The following is a 20,728-nucleotide window of genomic DNA, read 5'->3' as shown; positions in this document are numbered from 1 at the left end:
CCCATGGTAGGATGCTTCCCAACTCAGTGTTAAAGGTAATGGTGCATCCTGAGCATTCTCGCTCTGCATCTCAATCCTGGAACTGGTAATTCTCTATGACTGACACCTCTGAGCTCCCATTCTCTCCTATCTCACTCTAGGGAATACCTGAGGAGGTGAGGTTTCACCTTCTTACTCCCCGCGGCCCAACCCCCGTCCGCCCCTCCCCCGCCCCGCCCCTCGCCCCCCCAGAGCTGAGACCTGGGCATGCGCATCAGCCGCGACACATTGGAGGGGACCCTGCTGCTCACTCCCCTGCTACCCTCCTCTCTTCCCTCCCCCGACCGCTCTCATATTCCCGTTCCCACCCTCACCCCCCACTCCCACCTCGCATCTGCCCCTAGCCCGGGCTCGGCGACCTGTCAGGCTGGTTTCGACAGCTGGGGAATTAACCTGTCCCGCCCATCCCTAGCCTCGAGCCGCGCAGGCTCCGCGCCTCCTCCCTTGTTCCCTCCCAGCTCCTCCGAGTGGAAGCCGCTACAAATGGCTTGAATGAAACGTGTGTGGGTTTAGTGAGTGGTGAACCACCAGGGGATCCCGTCTCCCCACAAACCAGTATCTCTCCGAGAAGGAGGCGAAGGAGTGGAAGGAGGCAACGAGCGGAGAGTCGAGCTTCGCGGGCGCGCGCAGCGGCTGGAGCGCGGGGGCGAGGCCGGGCCACGGCGGTTCCAGGCACCACCCTCCCCGTCCGGGCTGCGCCCGCTGTGGCGGTGACTAGCTCCCGCGGCTAGCGGCACTGTCCACCGACGAGCGGCGCCCTCTTCTCCCCCTTCTCCCCACGATTTCCTTCTCTGCGGCGGCACGCCGTCCAGCAGCCCGCTTCGCTCCGTCGTCAACTTTGAGCTGGGGGAGAAGCAACTTTGGCAGTGGCCGCGGGGTTGGAATCTCGCTTCTCCTCGGCAGCAGTAGGTTCGCAAGTCGCTGGGGTTAGGTGGGGCAAGAGTTTCGCCGGCGCATCAGCGCTGCTTCGGACTGTTTGCAACCTGTTTCCAGCGAGCTGGGAGCAGGATTGTGACTACCAGTCGTCTGGGGAGGGGGGACTTGTTTTTCTTTTCCTCTAGAGACCTCGGCTTGCAACTGCATCAAACGCTGTCGAAAGGATGTAAATAGGCAGAGCAACTGTTACCAAGAAGGCCACCACCCCCACCCAAAGGCAATGAGGAGTGTGGGGCTTCGTCTGAGCTCCCCCGAGTCTCAACAGTAATCAACAGTCGGGTGTTGATTGCAACTTTTCAAGGTCAGCCACCGGGAGTAGCCTATTCCCTCTACGAACCTTGGAGGGCATACCTCGCTGGGACTCAACTTGGCTGAGAAATGCACAAGATGCCAAAGGAGGAAGGATTGTAGGGGGCGTGTGCGTGACCCCCAAGACCGATCTTCCGCTATCACCGTAATCTCCGGTTCCCCGCTACCCGGGCGGGGGTGAGTATGTGACATGTGCCTAACTCTCAGCAGCAACTTCGGCAGCAGGTGTCGATCCTAACTAAGCAGGAGCTGCGGCTGCCGGGTGTGCCCTCACCAAGCCATGCGAGCCCCGGGCGCGCTTCTCGCCCGCATGTCGCGGCTACTGCTTCTGCTACTGCTCAAGGTGTCTGCCTCTTCTGCCCTCGGGGTCGGCCCTACGTCCAGGAACGAAACTTGTCTGGGGGAGAACTGTGCACCTACAGTGATCCAGCGCCGCGGCAGGGACGCCTGGGGACCGGGAAATTCTGCAAGAGACGTTCTGCGAGCCCGAGCACCCAGGGAGGAGCAGGGGGCAGCGTTGCTTGCGGGGCCCTCCTGGGACCTGCCGGCGGCCCCGGGCCGTGACCCGGCTGCAGGCAGAGGGGCGGAGGCGTCGGCAGCCGGACCCCCGGGACCTCCAACCAGGCCACCTAGCCCCTGGAGGTGGAAAGGTGCTCGGGGTCAGGAGCCTTCTGAAACTTTGGGGAGAGGGAACCCCACGGCCCTCCAGCTCTTCCTTCAGATCTCAGAGGAGGAAGAGAAGGGTCCCAGAGGCGCTGGCATTTCCGGGCGCAGCCAGGAGCAGAGTGTGAAGACGGTGCCTGGAGCCAGCGATCTTTTTTACTGGCCAAGGAGAGCCGGGAAACTCCAGGGTTCCCACCACAAGCCCCTGTCCAAGACGGCCAATGGACTGGCGGGGCACGAAGGGCGGACAATTGCACTCCCGGGCCGGGCGCTGGCCCAGAATGGATCCTTGGGTGAAGGAATCCATGAGCCTGGGGGTCCCCGCCGGGGAAACAGCACGAACCGGCGCGTGAGACTGAAGAACCCCTTCTACCCCCTAACCCAGGAGTCCTATGGAGCCTACGCGGTCATGTGTCTGTCCGTGGTGATCTTCGGGACCGGCATCATTGGCAACCTGGCGGTGATGTGCATCGTGTGCCACAACTACTACATGCGGAGCATCTCCAACTCCCTCTTGGCCAACCTGGCCTTCTGGGACTTTCTCATCATCTTCTTCTGCCTTCCGCTGGTCATCTTCCACGAGCTGACCAAGAAGTGGCTGCTGGAGGACTTCTCCTGCAAGATCGTGCCCTATATAGAGGTAATGCCTTCCAGGGGGTCTCAAGCTATTGGCTTTATCTGTTTTCGGGATTATAGCATCAGAGAACTGCTGCTGGATGCACCTATCTAGCTGAACGCCTTTCCTTTTTATCTGGGGCCCTCTTTCATTTCTCTTTCCAATCATTTATGCATGTATGTATATACAAAAAGAGGCAGCTTCGCGAAATCACCTTCAAATTCATCTGCTCCTGGGCTGTAAAAAAATGATGATCTCACAATATACAGAATTGTTTGGAGTATAAATCTATCTCCCTGAATATGGTGTTATGCATATTTCTGATTTGGCACTTGTCAGAGATTTTAGGGTTAAATAAATGGCCAGCCTACGGTTGTCATCATCAGAGCCTACAAGAAAAAAAAAAAAATTAGCATTTGTGTACTAGTTACCTAGTGCTTCAATGTGAGTTTTCCCCCAAGAAGATTATTGCATTTTTTCTTAAACAGCAAAGTTGGAGTAACATTTTATTGAAAGAAAGAAAGAGAGAGAAAGAAAGAAAATTATGTTTGTCGGTTGGCCTTATGATATATTAATAACCTCTCAAATTAGTTTAAGTGTCTGGCTGTCTTCCATGCTATCCCATCTAAATTCTTAAGTCATTTTTTGTTTCTCTCTTTTCCCATCTCGGTTTCTTAATTTTATTTTTGTGTGTTTGCGTGAACTTAAGCAAAAATAAGACTTTGGCCAGCGTGGCACATAATTTGTTTAACATTCTCAAAGTTATACATTTGTTATTTGTTATGGGTGGAAAGATTGGCTATTTTAAGGGATTGACCCTAAGACTAGAAAACTTCTTGAGAAGAAGGGGGCACATCTAGTTTCCAAATTTTGGTAGCAAAAATCATTTTGAGTGAAATTGCATTGTTTCATCCTACAGCTAGTGTCCTGGCCCACTATTGTGGTAGGTGGAATTTGCTCTTTAAATGGCCTCTCTTTAAACACCAGCTCTTGGAAGGGGCCCAACTGTTTTGCTGCCAGTTGTGTTTTTAGCCAGCTGGCCCTTGATTTCCTCCATTCAGACTGTCCATTTCATTTATGGAAGCAGAAGAAGGGAAACTGTAAATATTCCGCAGCCCCTGATCCTGTCTGGCACCAGGGCCTGTGACACTATGTTCAGCATTGTTCCAGGCCTAAAGCTGGGGGATAAGTAAACAGAAAACAGTACCTACTTAGACGGACCAAAGCTGGAGACAGTAAATAAGACCCTCTGTTATCTTGACAGGGATCAGGTGCAGGATCATTCCATGACTATGAAATCAGCTGTTGCTACTTTAGCAGCCTCCATGATTTCTCCTGTTGCCGAGCTTGGCGTACCTCTGAAACATCTACTTTGTTTGGTAGACAATTCATTTTTGAATTGTGAAGAAGCCAGTTGAACTCATGTTAGAGAATATGTGTCTATTTACCAAACTGCCTCTTCAAGGTCAGTTTCAAATTTCTTTTTTTTCTTTTTTTTTTTAATCAGAAGAAATTGACTTATGCAAGAAAGAGGCAAAAGTATAAAGCGGACAAGAGAGGTACCTCAATGACAGACAAGAGTATTGGTTTATCTCACTGGAAATGTACTGGACATGTAGACATCTGTATACACTAGAGGGAAAAACAATAGGACAGAAAAAAGAAATTGGGGAAAGAAAAATAAAAACACCAAAGTTCTTGAAAGAACGCCTTAAAAGAAAAGAATGTCAAATTCAGGAAAGAATATAAAAACTTTGGTTAATTTAATGAGATATAAGCATTTTGAGCAATGGCATTTATTATGTACTTATTTTAATTTTTTTTCCGTAATTCTGAGTTTGTACAAATGTAATACTTTCTTTCATTTGTATTTCACTTTTTAATTTAATCAGCTCCTCCTTAAGAGTGCTTTGTTTTTTGCCTCTTATTATTAGTAAAATCTTTTACTTTCTGTATTTTTGCTTAACTTTTCCCCATCCTAATAGCTTTCTCTATTTTTCACTTATTAGTGCTAGCGTTTATTTTTCTTAGGGAATCAAAGGCTTAAAAATTTCACTCATTTGTTTATTTTTTAAAATTACAGTATAATATACATTTTTACTGTTAAAATAGTGAATGAACATCTTAATATGTAGCATTTCTATATTTCTACCTAATCCTTATTACTCTGAAATAATTTTGTAATGGTTTATAAAAATAATTATTGGACAAAATTGCTGGCTTCATAATTCCTGATTGCTGAGAACAAGAACTACAGTCCAAATCTCAAAATAAAAGTGTGTCTCCAGGAGGCACTGATGTTTTCACAAAAGTAAGAGGTATTTAGGGTTTCTCCTACGTTGGGTTCCTGCAAAAACAGGCCCTGAGATGTAGATTTATTGGGGCATCAAGTTTATTGGGTTGTGCTCTCAGGTTCAACACCTATTAGGAAAAGAAGAAAGCAGGATTGGGTGCACAAAGGGAGAAGTTGAACTGTGATGCAATTGCCACAGAGACCTCAGCTGACACCATTAGGAGTTTTAGGGCTGGGATGGCCATGCAGCCATATCCCAAATCAAGGCAAGAGGGCTCAGCCTTTACATCTTTTTATGCACCAGTCATTAGATGTAAGGCATTGGATGCAAGCCTTGCTCCCAGGATGGGGTATAACCTTGAGTTGGGTGGATCTCTTTGGTCAAGGGCAATTCCTAGAGAGGGATGCAGCTAAGCACTGTCAATCAATAGCCCTAGCAGCTGGAGGAATCAGTGCTTCATTCTTGAAGGACTTTGGAGGGAGCTGCCTGGGTGGAAAACCACAGCATCCACTACAGTAGCTTTTTTTTTTTTTTTTTTTGAGACGGAGTCTTGCTCTGTCACCAGGCTGGAGTGCAGTGGCACAATCTCAGCTCACTGCAACCTCCGTCTCAGGGGTTCAAGCTATTCTGCCTCAGCCTCCCAAGTAACTGGGACTACAGGCGCATGTCACCACGCCTGGCTAATTTTTTTTATATTTTTAGTAGAGGTGGGCTTTCACCATGTTGGCCAGGATGGTCTTGATCTCCTGACCTTGTGATCTGCCCACCTCTGCCTCCCAAAGTTCTGGGATTACAGGCGTGAGCCACTGTGCCCAGCTTACAGTAGCTTTTGAACAATCATGTTAAATCAGACATAGATAATGTTCTAATCCTACTCCCTCATTTTAAAGATGAAATTTGAAGCTCAGAGACTATCCTAAACATATATATCTAGTCAGTAGCCACCAGACCCTTGGTCTCAATGCTTCATGTTTATATTTGCTGATTAGACAAACATGTAGGAAGCACAAGCTTTATCCAGTGAGTGTTTTCCTTTCTGCTCCTTGGCATCTGAAAAATTTTTTCTTTTTTTTATCCACTAGACGGGAAAAAATAAAAACCCGTAAATATCATTTGTTATATAATGAAATGTATAGCTTCTTTTGTTTCTCATAAACTGTCAGTAAGTTCTGCAATTGGTAGTTAATTAAAATTTTTAAAATTGCAATAATCCAAGACAACTATACTTTTTAATTTGCCTAGCATGATTACTTTAATGACCAAAAAGTTATATAGGCTAAATTTTATGTTCTTAAAATCATGAAGTATGTTAGATTGGTGAAGGACATTACAAATATATTACATTTGTTCAAACTTTCTCCAAATCTCCTTCCAAAATTTTGCCTCTGACCTCAAGACTTTTAAAGATTGTTTGACATCTTGTCTACTTTCATATTTCTAAATTTTGTCTTTCCTTCACTTGTTACTTTCTTATACTTCTTTTATTTCTTGGCTATTTTTCCTTTTTTTAACTATGTATAATACCTTCTTATAGGTTTATGATGTAGCATTTACCATTTTCCAGTAATATGTTTAATCTTTTTCAGTGTTTTTATTTTTAATTTTTTCATAGTTAATTTTAAATTTTATTCTCAATAGATTATGATTGATTTTTATAATTTTTCTCTCCCAGCTTCTCTTTTGCTTTATTTTTCTTTTCTACCACAGTTCTTTCTCCCCTACAGCTTGAGTGTTAGCATAATCTGAAGGGAATCGTGGAATTTTGGGGAAGATTTGGGTTTGTGTAGAAAAATATGAGGTACTTCTTGAGTAAAAACTATACTTTTTGTAATTTGCATTGAACTCCTCTTTCTATTTTAATTTGTTGGCCTAAAGCTTGAGGATAGCACCCAGCTTCCAAGGTCTTGTGAGAAAGGAAGTTTTATGATGTTTAATATTGCTGTGAGTGAGAATGTTCTGGGAACTGTTGTAGTTGATGACTTTTCCCTTTCTATTCCAGGATTATGACATTTTTATGGCTTAATAATAAATCTCATAAAGTACAAGGACAAATGAAATGGTAGGAAAAGCCAGATAGGAGAGAAGAAAATTTGGATAGATAATGGCCATCCTCCTAGACACATCAGTTTAAAGTGGTTTATTACTTAGTCACAAGAAAAAAACTATACTCAAAACAAAACTTGTGTATGTAGTGTGCTTTTATGTGTATTGGGGAGGTGGAGATATGTGTGGGTGTGGACTGCAATAGAAGAATGGCAGAGGAGTTCTCTGCCATACCTACCATTCACTTAGGAATCTAACAAGTGTTTAAAACCAAATAATTTGGGCCAGATGTGGTGGCACACCCCTGTAATCCCAGCACTTTGGGAGGCCTATGCAGGCAGATTGCTTAAGCCCAGGAGTTCAAGATCAGCCTGGCCAACATGCTGAAACCCCATCTTTACAAAAAATACAAAAATTAACGGGATGTAGTGGTGCATGCCTGTAGTCCCAACCACTCAGGAAGCTGGGGTAGGAGGGTTGCTGGAGCCCTGGAGGTTGAAGCTGCAGTGATCCATGATCATGCCACTGCATTCCAGCCTAGGTGACAGAGTGGGACCCTGTCTCAAAAAAAAAAAAAAAATTCAAATAATTCAGACATCGAATATGGCAACTGGAATGAATCTTTGCTCATTATTTAATGGAAGTCAGAATCAAGGTATCATCTGACCCAGATCCCAGGTAACAGATTAAGGTCTGTTTGGACGTTATTTGGAGGTTTCGAATGATCGAGATTCTCTTTAGTTTAAAGAACCCACCTTCATGGTGTGTTGTAGAGCAGAAGGCTTCAAAGAATTATAATGAGATAACCCCAGATCTAACTGTAGTTTTATTTTACTGGGATACGAAGCTCCTGCACAGAGGTGGAGGGAGAATAAAGGGAACATGTCTTACCACGGCCTCTGGTCTGGGAATAATTTGTGACAAGTCTAGAATCTTTTCTAATGAGAGGAACCAGCTTCTCCAATGACTTTAGAAATACTGGCTTTAAATTGAGTGGAACAAATGGCTCTTTCATTGCCTTAGATTGTAGCTAGCACTGACAAGTAAGAAAGGAAGGGTTTTTGAAGGTTGAAGATGACAGTGCCATACAACTATCTGATTCTACACAGATTTCCCTAGAACGCCTGTATTCAAGTAGTAGAACATTTATCATGGCATATGGTAAATTTTCTTTGAGAGGTGGATTAGCCATTAGGTATTCTGCCGGACTTTTAAGTGGAAACATACTGTTTTATGAGCAATTTTAAAGTTACTAATAGTATTCTTAGGGAAAATGTACTCAATATATGAGAATGGTGCTGAACAAATATTTTATGACTTCCCATTAATCTTTTAGTAATCATTTTCTATATTACCATGCAGATGAAAATATTTAGCTGATGACTCTAACAGGAAGAAAAGTGTTTCCGAGAGTGTGCTTTTATTTATAACTCCATTTCTGAATGGGATATGGTGAAGTTAACTGAATTTGGATCTTCCACAGAAAGAAAAGCTTTATAATATTCAAATAAGAAATCCAAATAGTTTCCTTAGCCATTGATCATAATTAGAATGTGTCCTTTTCTAAAGCTTGTCAATGAAGTATAAATAGGAAAATTGATTTTTTAACTTCCCTTCTATAGATATTGTCTGGCATTCAGCTTTCAAGGATTATATATAAAACAGCAGCACCCAATAACTGATTAAAGAACAATTTGAATAATTTACTATTTTCTGTAATCCTTTTCCATAGTGTCATCATTCATTCATTTGTTCACCATTCATTGATTTATCAAATGTTTACCTGGCTTTTCTTCTATGCGAGGTACTATTAGGAGTGGGCAGGAGAAGGCAATACAGGAAGAGGGGGAAAAGTTTCCAAAGATGAATATCATAGATGAGCCACTGCCATTAAAATTACAGAAAAGTAAAGTAATGTTCTACACCATGATGAATATTATAATAGAGGTTTGAACAAAGCATCGTGGAAGTTCAGAAATGGCACTAAAATGGGTCAAGTCACAGTTGTGCTTGTTATGACCAGAGATGGAGAAATTAAAGGGAAAACTGTGCTCCCTCTAATTCTTTTCCGTTATAGTCTTACTATTAATCTTCGTAAATGCCCATACAGCCTAGATCCATGATGAAAAGTTACAAATGTGAAAATCTTTTAATTCTTGCTTTTTTGTTTTCTTTAGCTTTCCCAGGATAGAAAGCCCATAATAATAATTGGCAAAATAATTCAGCAAATAGTTCAGTTCTAGAAATTTCTTATAAAATATGGAATTTGTGCCAGTGCCTAGGGTATCTATCTCTGCTTTACAATTAGTTCTTATTAGCTATGAGGACACTAAATACGTCAAAATTAAACATTTAAATGAATGGCTTATTTGGCAATGTAGTAACAGTATATTAAATTGAGTCCTTTTCTTCTGAAAAAATCAGAACATGTGCAAATTGTTTAATTTGACCTTGGAGAACCTAAGAAAGAAGATGGACAAGGGGGATACTTTAGACTCCATTGTGGAGTCGAGGAAAGGGGAGCATGATGAATGGACTTTCTCAAGAATTGGATTAATCTCTCAAGCACATAATCAGAGTGAAGATTTATTCTGAGCTCCTGAGGGCTTCCAAGGTATCCTGCTATGTCAGCAAAGTACCCTTCCACAGAGACAAGGAAGCAAATGTGTCTGCAGAAGTAAAACAGATATAAGCTTATAAGTTTACTGAAGGCTGGGTGGGTGAGGGTCTACCTTTGCTTTCATACTTAGGCTGCATGGACCTTGATACAATTTTTACACCTTTAATGGCATTCGTCTTATGTGCGGCAACCTGATTTAACAGTATCCCATTGGAAGCACATGGACCTGTGTCTGGGATGTAGACTGTGGGAGAGGGATGGGAAGGCAGCTATGCAGTGCAGTTTGTCTCTGCCTCTGCACTTCTGCTCCATCCTCCAGGGATGTGCCTGTCATTTCACTTCCCATGAATTGACCTGCCAAGGTCCAATAATGAACTCAACCTTGTTGCCAAGACTGAGTCTTAAATATCCTAATTGGAATAATATTCTTTGTGCCAGAAGAGATGATCTCATCCAAAATTTCAGAGTGGAGTTGAGAATGGGATTACTGCAACCTCAAATATGGAGGGTCTTTTTTTATTTGCACAGTAAGTGTAGATACTTTTCATAAACTTCCATAAAACGCAGGATGTGATCACTGTGCCAGTCTTGTTCTTGAGACAGAATACTTTCCATTTGTGAATTTGTAATAGTTTTCAGTGTTATCTGTCTGTACACTTGAATAGTTCATAGCATTCATTAATGAGGCCAAGGTCATTGATTTGATCCCTGCCTAGAATGAGACATTCTTGTTAGGTCTGTGACTCTACTCAGGGATGTTACTTTTTTTTTTCTGTCAAAATAGCCCCTTCCTCATCAATTCTCATCTTCAGGGCTTGTCTTTACTATTGTCTCCCTAGTTCAAATCCTTTTTATATCGGAAAAGCATCTGATAAGCCAATTTGCATCAAGATATGCAATTTAGAAATAACTGCTGTTTATAAGAAGATTGAATCAAGAAAGAAATTTCCTTAACAGACTACCAATAGGGAAATTTTGGTTAAAAGCAGATAAATTTTGTCCTAAAATGTGGTTTCTCAATTTTATTAAAATGATGACCTAACTATACATAATTTTGTTTTTAGTTTGAGTTCACAATCATGCAAATCAATATCATTAGTCAGAAAGGGAAATAGGTAAAAATGTGTTACTGCTTTTTGGAAACTCATCAGAACCCCAAGGTAAGGAACTGAAATTCCAGGTCACTTTAAGATTGATTGGGAACATCATAATAATACCAAAGATTGAAAACTGGACTGTGGGCTTGGGGGAATATTACATTTTGAAATGATTTTGTAATTACTGAGAATAAACATGGAATCTTTAGAATCTAACAGAGATGGTTTATATCTTAAGACAAAATGATGCTAATCTTGCTTCATTTACATTTTTATTTTAATAAACACGTGACAGATTGATAGGAATTATAACATGTTAGGTTGTAGTTAAATGAATTTTTTTTAACCATATAAAGAATGTACTGTGCTATAGACATCATAATTGGTAAGAAACCTTAATTCAAGATAGGACTATAAAGGAAAAGAGGATTTAAGGAATCAAGACAAGTTTTGGGAGAATATGTTGATTTTTAAATAGTCTTAAATGGCTTTTAAAATAAGGAAAGCGTGGTATCAAGCTTAGGCAAAAGAAAAGAAGGTGGAGAATGAGGCAGTAATGACAGTTGATAGTTGATGCTTTCAAAATGTTTTTCCCCCATTGGGAATCACGTATAAATTGAATAGTCTGAGTATATTAGAAATAAATGGTTATTTATTATATGTGGGCATATCAGACTAAATATCAGTTGATAAGGATATTAGAAATAAATGGTTATTTATTATATGTGGGCATATCAGACTAAATATCAGTTGATAAGGATAAGAAGTCTTCTCTTTGACTGTGGAAGAGTGGCTGCCAGAGTTCTGTTTCATTCCAGAGAGTGCACAAGCAGTGTGTGTGTGAATGTAAAGGATGAGGAAAGTCTCTCCTTCTCTGCTTTTGGTTTAGAAATACTAATTGAAATGTGTCACTGCCATGGTATCATGATCTGCATATACTCCAAAATGAAGGTCTTTTTGAAAAGGTCATCTTATTCAGAGCAGTCTGGTAAACAGTGGTTCTGATAAACTTGTTCCCCCACTCGTGCTCAAAAAAGTATCTCCCATGGGAAGCTGCCCTGAAATGCTGCAAGGACAGGGATAATGGAAAAATGCAAGAAGAAGCCAAAGGCATACAAGCTCCAGCCATTTAGAGGTTCTACCCTGTGCTCATCCTGCTCTTTTCCTGACTGGTTGTTAGGCCTGTAACCACTGACATAATAGGTTATCATTCACGGCTCAAATGAATGGGTTTTCTTAACAATAATGCCCTTGTTTTGAGGGTTACTTGTAAACAAAGGACAGCACATAAATAGATGTACTTAAAGATTTTTTATGTAAAATATAAGCCAGCCTAGAATGCAGTTAAGACCTTGGTTAGAAATTTTCCTATTTTATAAAAATCAGTGTGTTCTAGTCACTTCACTGTACTTGAGCATGTAGATTCAATTTCATAGGAAGGAAATTTTGCTTAGAAGTACACTGTTTCGTTTTTTTCTTTTCCCATCAGTGTTATCACCGATTTGTACCAGAAAGTTTTGCGAAAGACACAATTTACTTTATGATTTGTATTTTATGGGCTCTGTGTTGTCTACTTCACATCTTACTCTCATTTTTAATCTTTTTTTACTTGTCTGCAGTAAGCTTCTGAGAAATGCAGCAGTAGCTAAGACAGGATCTCTGTAGATTACTGTTTTTCGTAAAGCACCCATGGGTTCTTTCTTCATATCATTTTGAATGAACAGAGAATTAATGTAGCACAAAGTGGCTATGGTAGCCCAGGTTCCTCAGGTCCTGATAGTTGCTTTAAATTAGAAACTTGAGCAGTGGGAAAAATGAAATCTAGTTATATCTTGACTTATAAAGTATGCTTTATACCTTTTATTAAGTAAGTATTTTGCCTTATAAGTTTCTGTTTGCATTATTTTTTTAAGAGAAACCTAGGGAAACATAGGACTTAAAATTACTGGAAAGAGCGATACATTTTTTTTCTTATTTTATCAAGAGATAGTTTCACTCTGAATCTTTCCCCAAAGTCATTGTTGTCATGTAACTTACTGACTGGGTTAATTTCGCATCAGGGGTATAAAGTAGCTGTCTTAAGTTGGACAGCATAGGTGTTGAACCAAAATTTGGGACTCACGATCTCATAAATATATGTTTAACAGAGGGACAAAATATTTGAAAGCTGAGGTATATTTATGGTTCTTCTAACTACCAAGTTGGGTTTCTCTAAATTCAGTCTTGCCAGTGGTGATAAGGGACTAGATGAGGACCTGTATCATTTCCATGCAGGTGACTGTATTTGTACTCCTTCATTATCCTAACCAAACTACCTGTTTTTTGTTGGTTTCTTTCTGTAACAAAATTTAAAAGGTAACTCAAGAAGCCATTCACAAAAACTTCCATTATATTTTCAAAATCCTCCATACTTTATAGGTTTTTTTTTTTCCACTTTGTGGTAGACTTTCACAGTGTATCATATCAGCATCCACAATTAGGGGAGAAATACATATTACCTTGCTCCTTATTAAGAAAACTGAGGCAAGGAGAAGATGAGAACTAATCTGTCAGAGAATTGAATGTCGCTTGAATATTGAACATCTGGAATGTTGCTTGAAATATCTGGATCATTAAATTGAGCCAATTGCACCTTGACTGTAATTAGGAATAAACCTTTTTAGATGACTTCAAAATGGAGTTTTGTTAGTTAGAAAAACATTCAAAATATAGAATATAATAAAATTATTTTATAATATGAGTGGTTTAAGCCCTTAGTATTCATTCTCCAGTATCTTATAAATCTCCAAATGAGCAAATATTGTAATAGCATAAATTTTACCCCTAAAATTATCATTATAAGAGAAAATTTATCTATTATCTCTATATTATCATTTAAGAGAAAACTTAAGAAACCCATCCAAACTTTAAATGATTTATTTAATGATTTTCTAAATGACTAAAGTAACATATAAAGCTAATGGCAATCTTTTCTGGGCTATTTTGTTTTCCTACACAGGAGCAAACTTTTACAACTTTACAAGGGTTACTATGTATGTCAAGAGCAACAAAGAGTACATTTAGACATGAATTCCGGTTGGTCTTCAAGTTATCTTTCCTTTTTGTACCATCCTTGTATCCCACGGATTTAAATAGATACTTCAGTTAAAATACAAATAATTACTATACTGCGTTGTTAATAAACAGTCAAACTGACAATCCCAAGGTTATCCTAGTCTAATAGACTAAGTAGGACATAGATGATATTTGCAAAGAATTAGATCATATCTCTTGAAATGCAACTATACATCAGGAGAGGTTTTATAATTTGGTCAGCCTGTAAAGTTAGTTAGACATCTATAGCAATTTCCCTAGGAGATATTGTGAAATTATGTTTGTCTTCCAATCTTGTTAAACTAGTGATTCTCAACTGCAGTCTCCAGGCAAACATGGATATGTCCCAGATTAAGGGGAGTCACAATGAGCATACCAGAAACTGTTAGTCAATCCTCTCTGCCTAGTAGTCTGTAATGAGTCATTCCATATATAAAGCAACTTGCTGGCTGCCTGGTAGCAGGTAGGAGATAGTCGAGAAATTCTGTCATGGATTCCAAACCTCTTGAGGATAAAATTCCTGCTTTATTCTTCATTGTTCCCAGCAGCAGCTACAGTATATTTTATAGATTCTCTCTCTTTCTTTCTTAAAAGCAAGACACACACACATATAGCATTGTGCTAATGCAGTGGTCTCTTTGCTAGTAATACAGTGTTCAATAAAGGCATAATAATGGGAACAGTTTAGGGGTGATCAAGAAGAATGACCCTAAACCCCTCACTTTGGTGTCCAAAGCCTCACTGCTCCACACGTGGGCTGGGTGGGAGCTGAAGGAGCTTTATTGTTGTTACTCTGGGACACAAAGAAGAGCAGAACATTGTTGTTTGAAAGATCTTAGAGATGTTTATTTTGATTCCTTTGCCATCTGTGTATTCTAATGCCAATCCTCTCAAAATGCTCAATATCTTATTTTCCTCAGTAGTTAAAATTTTGTTTCTATTTTTCCTCTGATCTTGAAATTCTCAAAATTAATAGTCATGTCTTTGAAAAGTGTTTACAGTTCTGCTTTTGTTGCTGTTAATTATTCCTCCCATTGCAGTTTAATTAATAAGAGATTGCATCTTACTCATTCAGTCTCAGGATGTTGCTTCAAAGAACTACCCGTTTAAGCCAATGCTTAACAGCTTTACTCCTGAGAGCATATTTCATGGTGATATTGAATTTTAGCAATCAGATATGGTCATTAAATGCAGAAGATCTGGTGTTCATGATGCAGTTTTATAATTGCACATAATTGCACTCTTCATCTTAGTAGAATTTTTAATAAGCTGTATGTAAACAAGTATATTTCAAAATTGTAATAGAAATCTTTTCATGTTGCTCCAACATCTAGGAATTTTAATTACATGGATAGATTTCATGTTTGGGTAAGCAGAAATTAGAACACCACTCATTATTCGTATGATTTTTATCAATTAATTTCTGAGGTGTGTAGTTACTACTTTACACATGTTTAAAGCCTCCTATAAATAATTTGGAAAAGTACTGACAGGGTCTTTGTACATTTCTTGCTCTTTCACACCATAAAATGTAGTGTGTAAGTGAATTTACAGAAAAAAGATCTGAAGTAATATCACTGCAGGCAGTGGCAGCAGGAGAGAGTAGATGTCCAGGACTGGCATTTGGGATGCAGTTGCTCTTGGCAACTGCATAGCACTTGGAGCAGTGCTACTTTCTTCATTGGCTCCTTCAGCAACTTTCTTTGTTGCTCTTGTGACCTTTCTGGACTGTTTACCCTGTTGCAGCGGGATCCTAACTGCAGAGAGTACTATCAGAGAAAAGTTCAATTTGAAAACAGAAGCCTGGATATAGGAGCTTTTTGAAATTTGTATGTGAAAACTGGGGAGGATTCCTTAATTCATGATTTATCAAAAATACTACAGATCATGTATGTTTGAGCTTTTGATTTGGTACTAAAGCTTTTGGGAATATGACTGAAGAATTGAGCATCCTCAGATAAAACACAGTGTAGAATTCCTGATGATAATTTGGAACACATGTAAATCTTGCTTAACATTTGTCCTGACTTTTGTTGTCTTATGAGATTGAAGGTAAAGAACCTGGAAAAACATTGTTTTGCTTTCTTAGGCAGTTAACATCTTCTAATTAAGAGCGGATGTGCAGCACAGCTTCTGATATCTAAGGAGTTAGTAATCTAACATACCCATCTTAACACATGTCCACCCACATGCATTTGCCGTTACCTTTCATTAAAGACTTTGTAACTCCTGGAGTTAGGTATGCAGTTACTAGCATTTGTGATAATTGATCCATATTTTTTCAATCTGTAGATTTAAAACTAGGGAGATTAATAGAGAAGATGCTATCTTTTGTGCATTGTGTGTTCTTTGCAAGTAATGATAGAAAACCACCAAGCAAATAGATGTTCTGAGCCTCTAAAAGACTGCCTCTCCTCAGTCTCCAGTATTTTTATGTTACTGAGCTTTCCTTTTAATAGAAATCCTATTTGTGATTTCAAAAGGATGCATAGCATGAACTTTGGTAGCCTTGTATTTGTGGACTCACTCGGGCTATAAAGTGATGGGGAAGCATGCACAAAGATTTGCCTTAGTGAAGATGGCACGAAATCCTTGATGAGGATTTCTGATAGTTTAAGAAGTTTTGTTTTGTTTTTAATAGACTTAAGAGAAATGAATCAAAACATTTGAAAAACTAATATACAAATGTCAAGTTTCAAAAATCTATAAATTAATGTACTGTAATTTCTACATGATACTGTTTGATACAGAATTTTTAGGAAGTGGCCAGCCGTTCTTAGATGTCTTTAATTGTGGCAATTACTGACATTTTAAAACATGATCATAAGACTGTTGTACAATGTGGACCTCAATTTGAGAATTATTTTGTGCCTCTAGCATAGATGCAAAACGAATTTGCATCAATGTGAACAATTTTTAATTTGAAAGTTAATTATTAAAAGATGAAAGTGGAGTTTTTTTTTTGTCATTTGCAGTCATATTAGGTTGATGTTTCTTATACCAATGTTTATGGGAGACATTCTGAAAAATTTGGAGAATAAGAATTGTGGGTATAAGCCCAATCGTGCCTCTTTATCTGCACTGATCTAGAGCTTTGCTAGCCATATTTTTTTTTCATTTTTGCTTTTAATATAGTTAACACCTCATTATACCTCATTTTCAGACTATGTCCACTACTAGTTATGAGAGTAGTCAGGGCATAATTACAATGTCCTTATTTTCCATATTAGAACTAGTAGACACCATCTGATATGTAGCGTATAAGGAGGAAATATTTGACATTGGAACTGTCAGAATCCACAAGGCAAGTTGCCATAGCTCTGGGGAGAGTGACAGCTTGAATATAGTAGATAAACAACTAATGTTTTGAGTACTAAAATTGTATGACAAATGGTTTCCCTTTTGTCAACATCATCCCTTTGACTTTTAAAAAATTAGATATTAACATTATACTTACATTTCTCCTGCCCCTTTACCAGGGAATGGCCTATAACCATGCTTCTTCAACCTTCCTACCAGCAGGCAGGGGAGAGCAAATGTTTATATTCAAGTTGTCTGGGATGCAGACCAAAGCATTCCATCCACCCAGGGAGTTTTCTTTTAGTCTCATATTTTATCTGAAACGTTATTAACATTTTACCTTCTACTCATTGTTCTTGTTTAAATATATAAATAATGACTACATTTATTACATATTAAATTACTTAAAATTTCCCCAAAATATTTAAGTAGGTTTAATATTGCCAGGTGATTGCTGTGTTTATGTTGTATCTTTGAGAACCATCGTCCCCATCTTGGTTGACTATGATATGCTTGAGGGAAGGGACTGCTTCTTGTAACTTTCTATTTTCTCGATACCAAGCATAGTGCTCGGCATAGAGTTGATATCAATAAATATGTGCTTGTGTTGGATACGTATCTGTTTGCCCCATTTGAGTACATGTACAATGCTTAATAAATGTTTTATAAGTAAATGAAATGATGGCATGCTTACATTAGGAACATGTGTTTATATTCCTGGAAAGCCTCTATGTGGAAAAAAAAATAGGTACATATTTTTGGTTCTTAACCTTTAAATGTTGATTTTTTTAGATGTCTGGACCATATGCTTATAAGAGCAGTGCCTTTTTGAATACAGTTTTTCATGTGGTTATTGTCAAAGAGTTTTCTGCTCCAAAATTTTCCTGTGTTTGGGATATCTAGACATTCTTTTTCGCTATTTTCTGCATATTTTCATGTATTTTTACATGTTCTATTTTAGTATCTCCTATTTCTTTAAATTTGATGTACATACCTATTTTATGACAAATATACTTCTTATGTCTGATTCTGTACCTTTGGCGTATAAATTTATAGTGGCTTATTGTCTGTTGCATATTGTGACTTTTGATTTTGTGAACCCGTGTCCCTTGAATTTTAACTATAGGATTTTCTGAGGCCTGGTTTTAAAGTGCGTTCTTCCAGAGAGGATTTATGTTTGATTTTTACCAGGTGCCTGGGATTATTTTAAATTGTATTTTGGGTTTTCTGAGCCACATAGATCCTGGAAATTCTGATCCTAACACCATGTAAGTTCAGGCTCCCGGTTAGAATTTGCCATTTTTTTCCCTCCTTTCCCCCCAGTTCATCCAGACCCAAACCCTGTCATCCAGGCAGATTTCTTCATTATCTCTTTCTTTTTCCCTTTACACCTCTAAAGATGTCAGCATTTGAGGAGTTCCAAATTCATAGGGAGTCTTTGACCCAATCCCCACCCACATTGGCCCCAGCTCTGTTTCCTGTCTCTGTGTACCTGGGCACCTTGCCCCATTTTTCTAGCTAAAACTAACTTGAAACCCTCACCAGGATTGGCAGATGCCCCTAGGGCAAACACGCAGCATGACGAGGGAGGGGTCTCTGGCCTGTTTGAAATTTGTTTCCTTTTTGATTTTGGCCTCTGGAGAATATCCCTTTCTTGTTTTCCGTAAGTGTATGCCTTTGAAAATAATATTGTAATACTTTATTTTGCATTTAGGAAAAATTGGAGGAGCCCTCTAATCATTTAGTCCATTGAAGACAATAAGCTCTCGAGTGTTTGCTGTGTGTAAGGCACACTACTGACCCTCACACTGGAAAACATGAGCATCCTGGTCAGCAATGAAAATGGGAATTTCTGCACTACCCTGACTCCTTATCTAGATCTCCTAGTGGCAGACATTTTCGTGGTGAATAAAATTTTTAGTGTATCTGGGTTCTGATCTATAATAAAAAGGGATTGGACTAGCTGATCTTTATGGATCCTTCCAGTCCTAAATGTTCTGCACTCCATGACCCTCAAACCACTACAGTTTGTTTCCTTTTTTTATGCTTCCAATGATTCAGCTGACGTCCTGAGCCCAGTTACCCATGCTCTCTCTCTCTCTGTCTTATTTTTATTTATCCATTTTTTTTACGGTTTTGCCAATCTGCATTTATTTCCTAGGGCTTTGATCTTTCGGGGGACACCGGGAATAAATGTCTTCTATGTTCCCCCACAGGTCGCTTCTCTGGGAGTCACCACCTTCACCTTATGTGCTCTGTGCATAGACCGCTTCCGTGCTGCCACCAATGTACAGATGTACTATGAAATGATCGAAAACTGTTCCTCAACAACTGCCAAACTTGCTGTTATATGGGTTGGAGCTCTACTGTTAGCACTTCCAGAAGTTGTTCTCCGCCAGCTGAGCAAGGAGGATTTGGGGTTTAGTGGCCGAGCTCCGGCAGAAAGGTGCATTATTAAGATCTCTCCTGATTTACCGGACACCATCTATGTTCTAGCCCTCACCTACGACAGTGCGAGACTGTGGTGGTATTTTGGCTGTTACTTTTGTTTGCCCACGCTTTTCACCATCACCTGCTCTCTGGTGACTGCGAGGAAAATCCGCAAAGCAGAGAAAGCCTGTACCCGAGGGAATAAGCGGCAGATTCAACTAGAGAGTCAGATGAACTGTACGGTAGTGGCACTGACCATTTTATATGGATTTTGCATTATTCCTGAAAATATCTGCAACATTGTTACTGCCTACATGGCTACAGGGGTTTCGCAGCAGACAATGGACCTCCTTAATATCATCAGCCAGTTCCTTCTGTTCTTTAAGTCCTGTGTCACCCCAGTCCTCCTTTTCTGTCTCTGCAAACCCTTCAGTCGGGCCTTCATGGAGTGCTGCTGCTGTTGCTGTGAGGAATGCATTCAGAAGTCTTCAACGGTGACCAGTGATGACAATGACAACGAGTATACCACGGAACTTGAACTCTCGCCTTTCAGTACCATACGCCGTGAAATGTCCACTTTTGCTTCTGTCGGAACTCATTGCTGAAGGACAGTATTTGGTTGGATCAGATTTATTTGTTTGATTTTCATATCCCGTGAAAGTTTTTAATTCATATTTTTCCTTATAGGGAAAAATGCAAAAAAGAAACAATAAAGAAAGAAATATTAACTACTGTAGAACTGATTTTACAAATTAATATTTGTGCTTTGAAAAAAAGTTTCTATTTAGTTATTTAAGAAGAATGAGAAGGCCAATAGTTTTAGATCATTTTATCTGGTATGGTGCTAATATTTTATTTGAAAAAAGTTACTGCAACTTAAAATTGCTAACATTTTTTCTTCTTTTAAAAATATAGTTATTGTATATTGATTATAGCCATGTGATTTTGTAGGTTATTTTATATTTGAGTTGTGATTGAAAGTATGTTGTATATGGTATTGTGAGATGATTTGTACTTGGAAGCATTCACAAAGTAGCACCAAATAAATTACACTTTATTCTTTAATGTCATTGTCAATCTACTTTTAACCAATATTCAATAAATCTTCTAATTGCCTTAAAGATACAATTACTGGTTCTATGCACAATTTAAAACTGGCCTTACTGTTTTATAACATATTTTCTTTTAAGGCAGGTAATCATTATGTTATAAAGAAGTTTTTCTAATAGTATTTTATATGCATGATTCATAAAACTATGTTGTATGTTAAAACAAAGCTGTATTTTTA

General features: G+C 39.2%; 1 protein-coding gene across 1 annotated transcript; it reads left to right on the top strand.

Annotated features, from left to right (window-relative positions):
* The first annotated feature begins 412 nt into the window (after positions 1–412).
* Positions 413–20,505, top strand: GPR37 (G protein-coupled receptor 37). Its single transcript, XM_054496749.2, has 2 exons — positions 413–2,587; positions 19,227–20,505. Exons 1-2 carry the CDS (start codon positions 1,565–1,567, stop codon positions 20,043–20,045), a joined length of 1,842 nt encoding a protein of 613 aa, XP_054352724.1. The 5' UTR covers positions 413–1,564; the 3' UTR covers positions 20,046–20,505.
* Positions 20,506–20,728: the final 223 nt, after the last annotated feature.

The sequence above is a fragment of the Pongo pygmaeus genome, chromosome 6, assembly GCF_028885625.2.
Source record: "Pongo pygmaeus isolate AG05252 chromosome 6, NHGRI_mPonPyg2-v2.0_pri, whole genome shotgun sequence".
NCBI classification, from domain to species: domain Eukaryota; kingdom Metazoa; phylum Chordata; class Mammalia; order Primates; family Hominidae; genus Pongo; species Pongo pygmaeus.
The sequence above is the reverse complement of the archived record's forward strand: the minus strand, read 5'-3'. Positions and strand labels throughout refer to the sequence as shown.

Bases quoted from the DNA above. Each gene is read 5' to 3' on its own strand.
- GPR37 (XM_054496749.2), top strand. From the start codon at position 1,565: ATGCGAGCCCCGGGCGCGCTTCTCGCCCGCATGTCGCGGCTACTGCTT. The intron at 2,588-19,226 runs GTAATGCCTTCC...GTTCCCCCACAG, and splicing joins AGATCGTGCCCTATATAGAG to GTCGCTTCTCTGGGAGTCAC.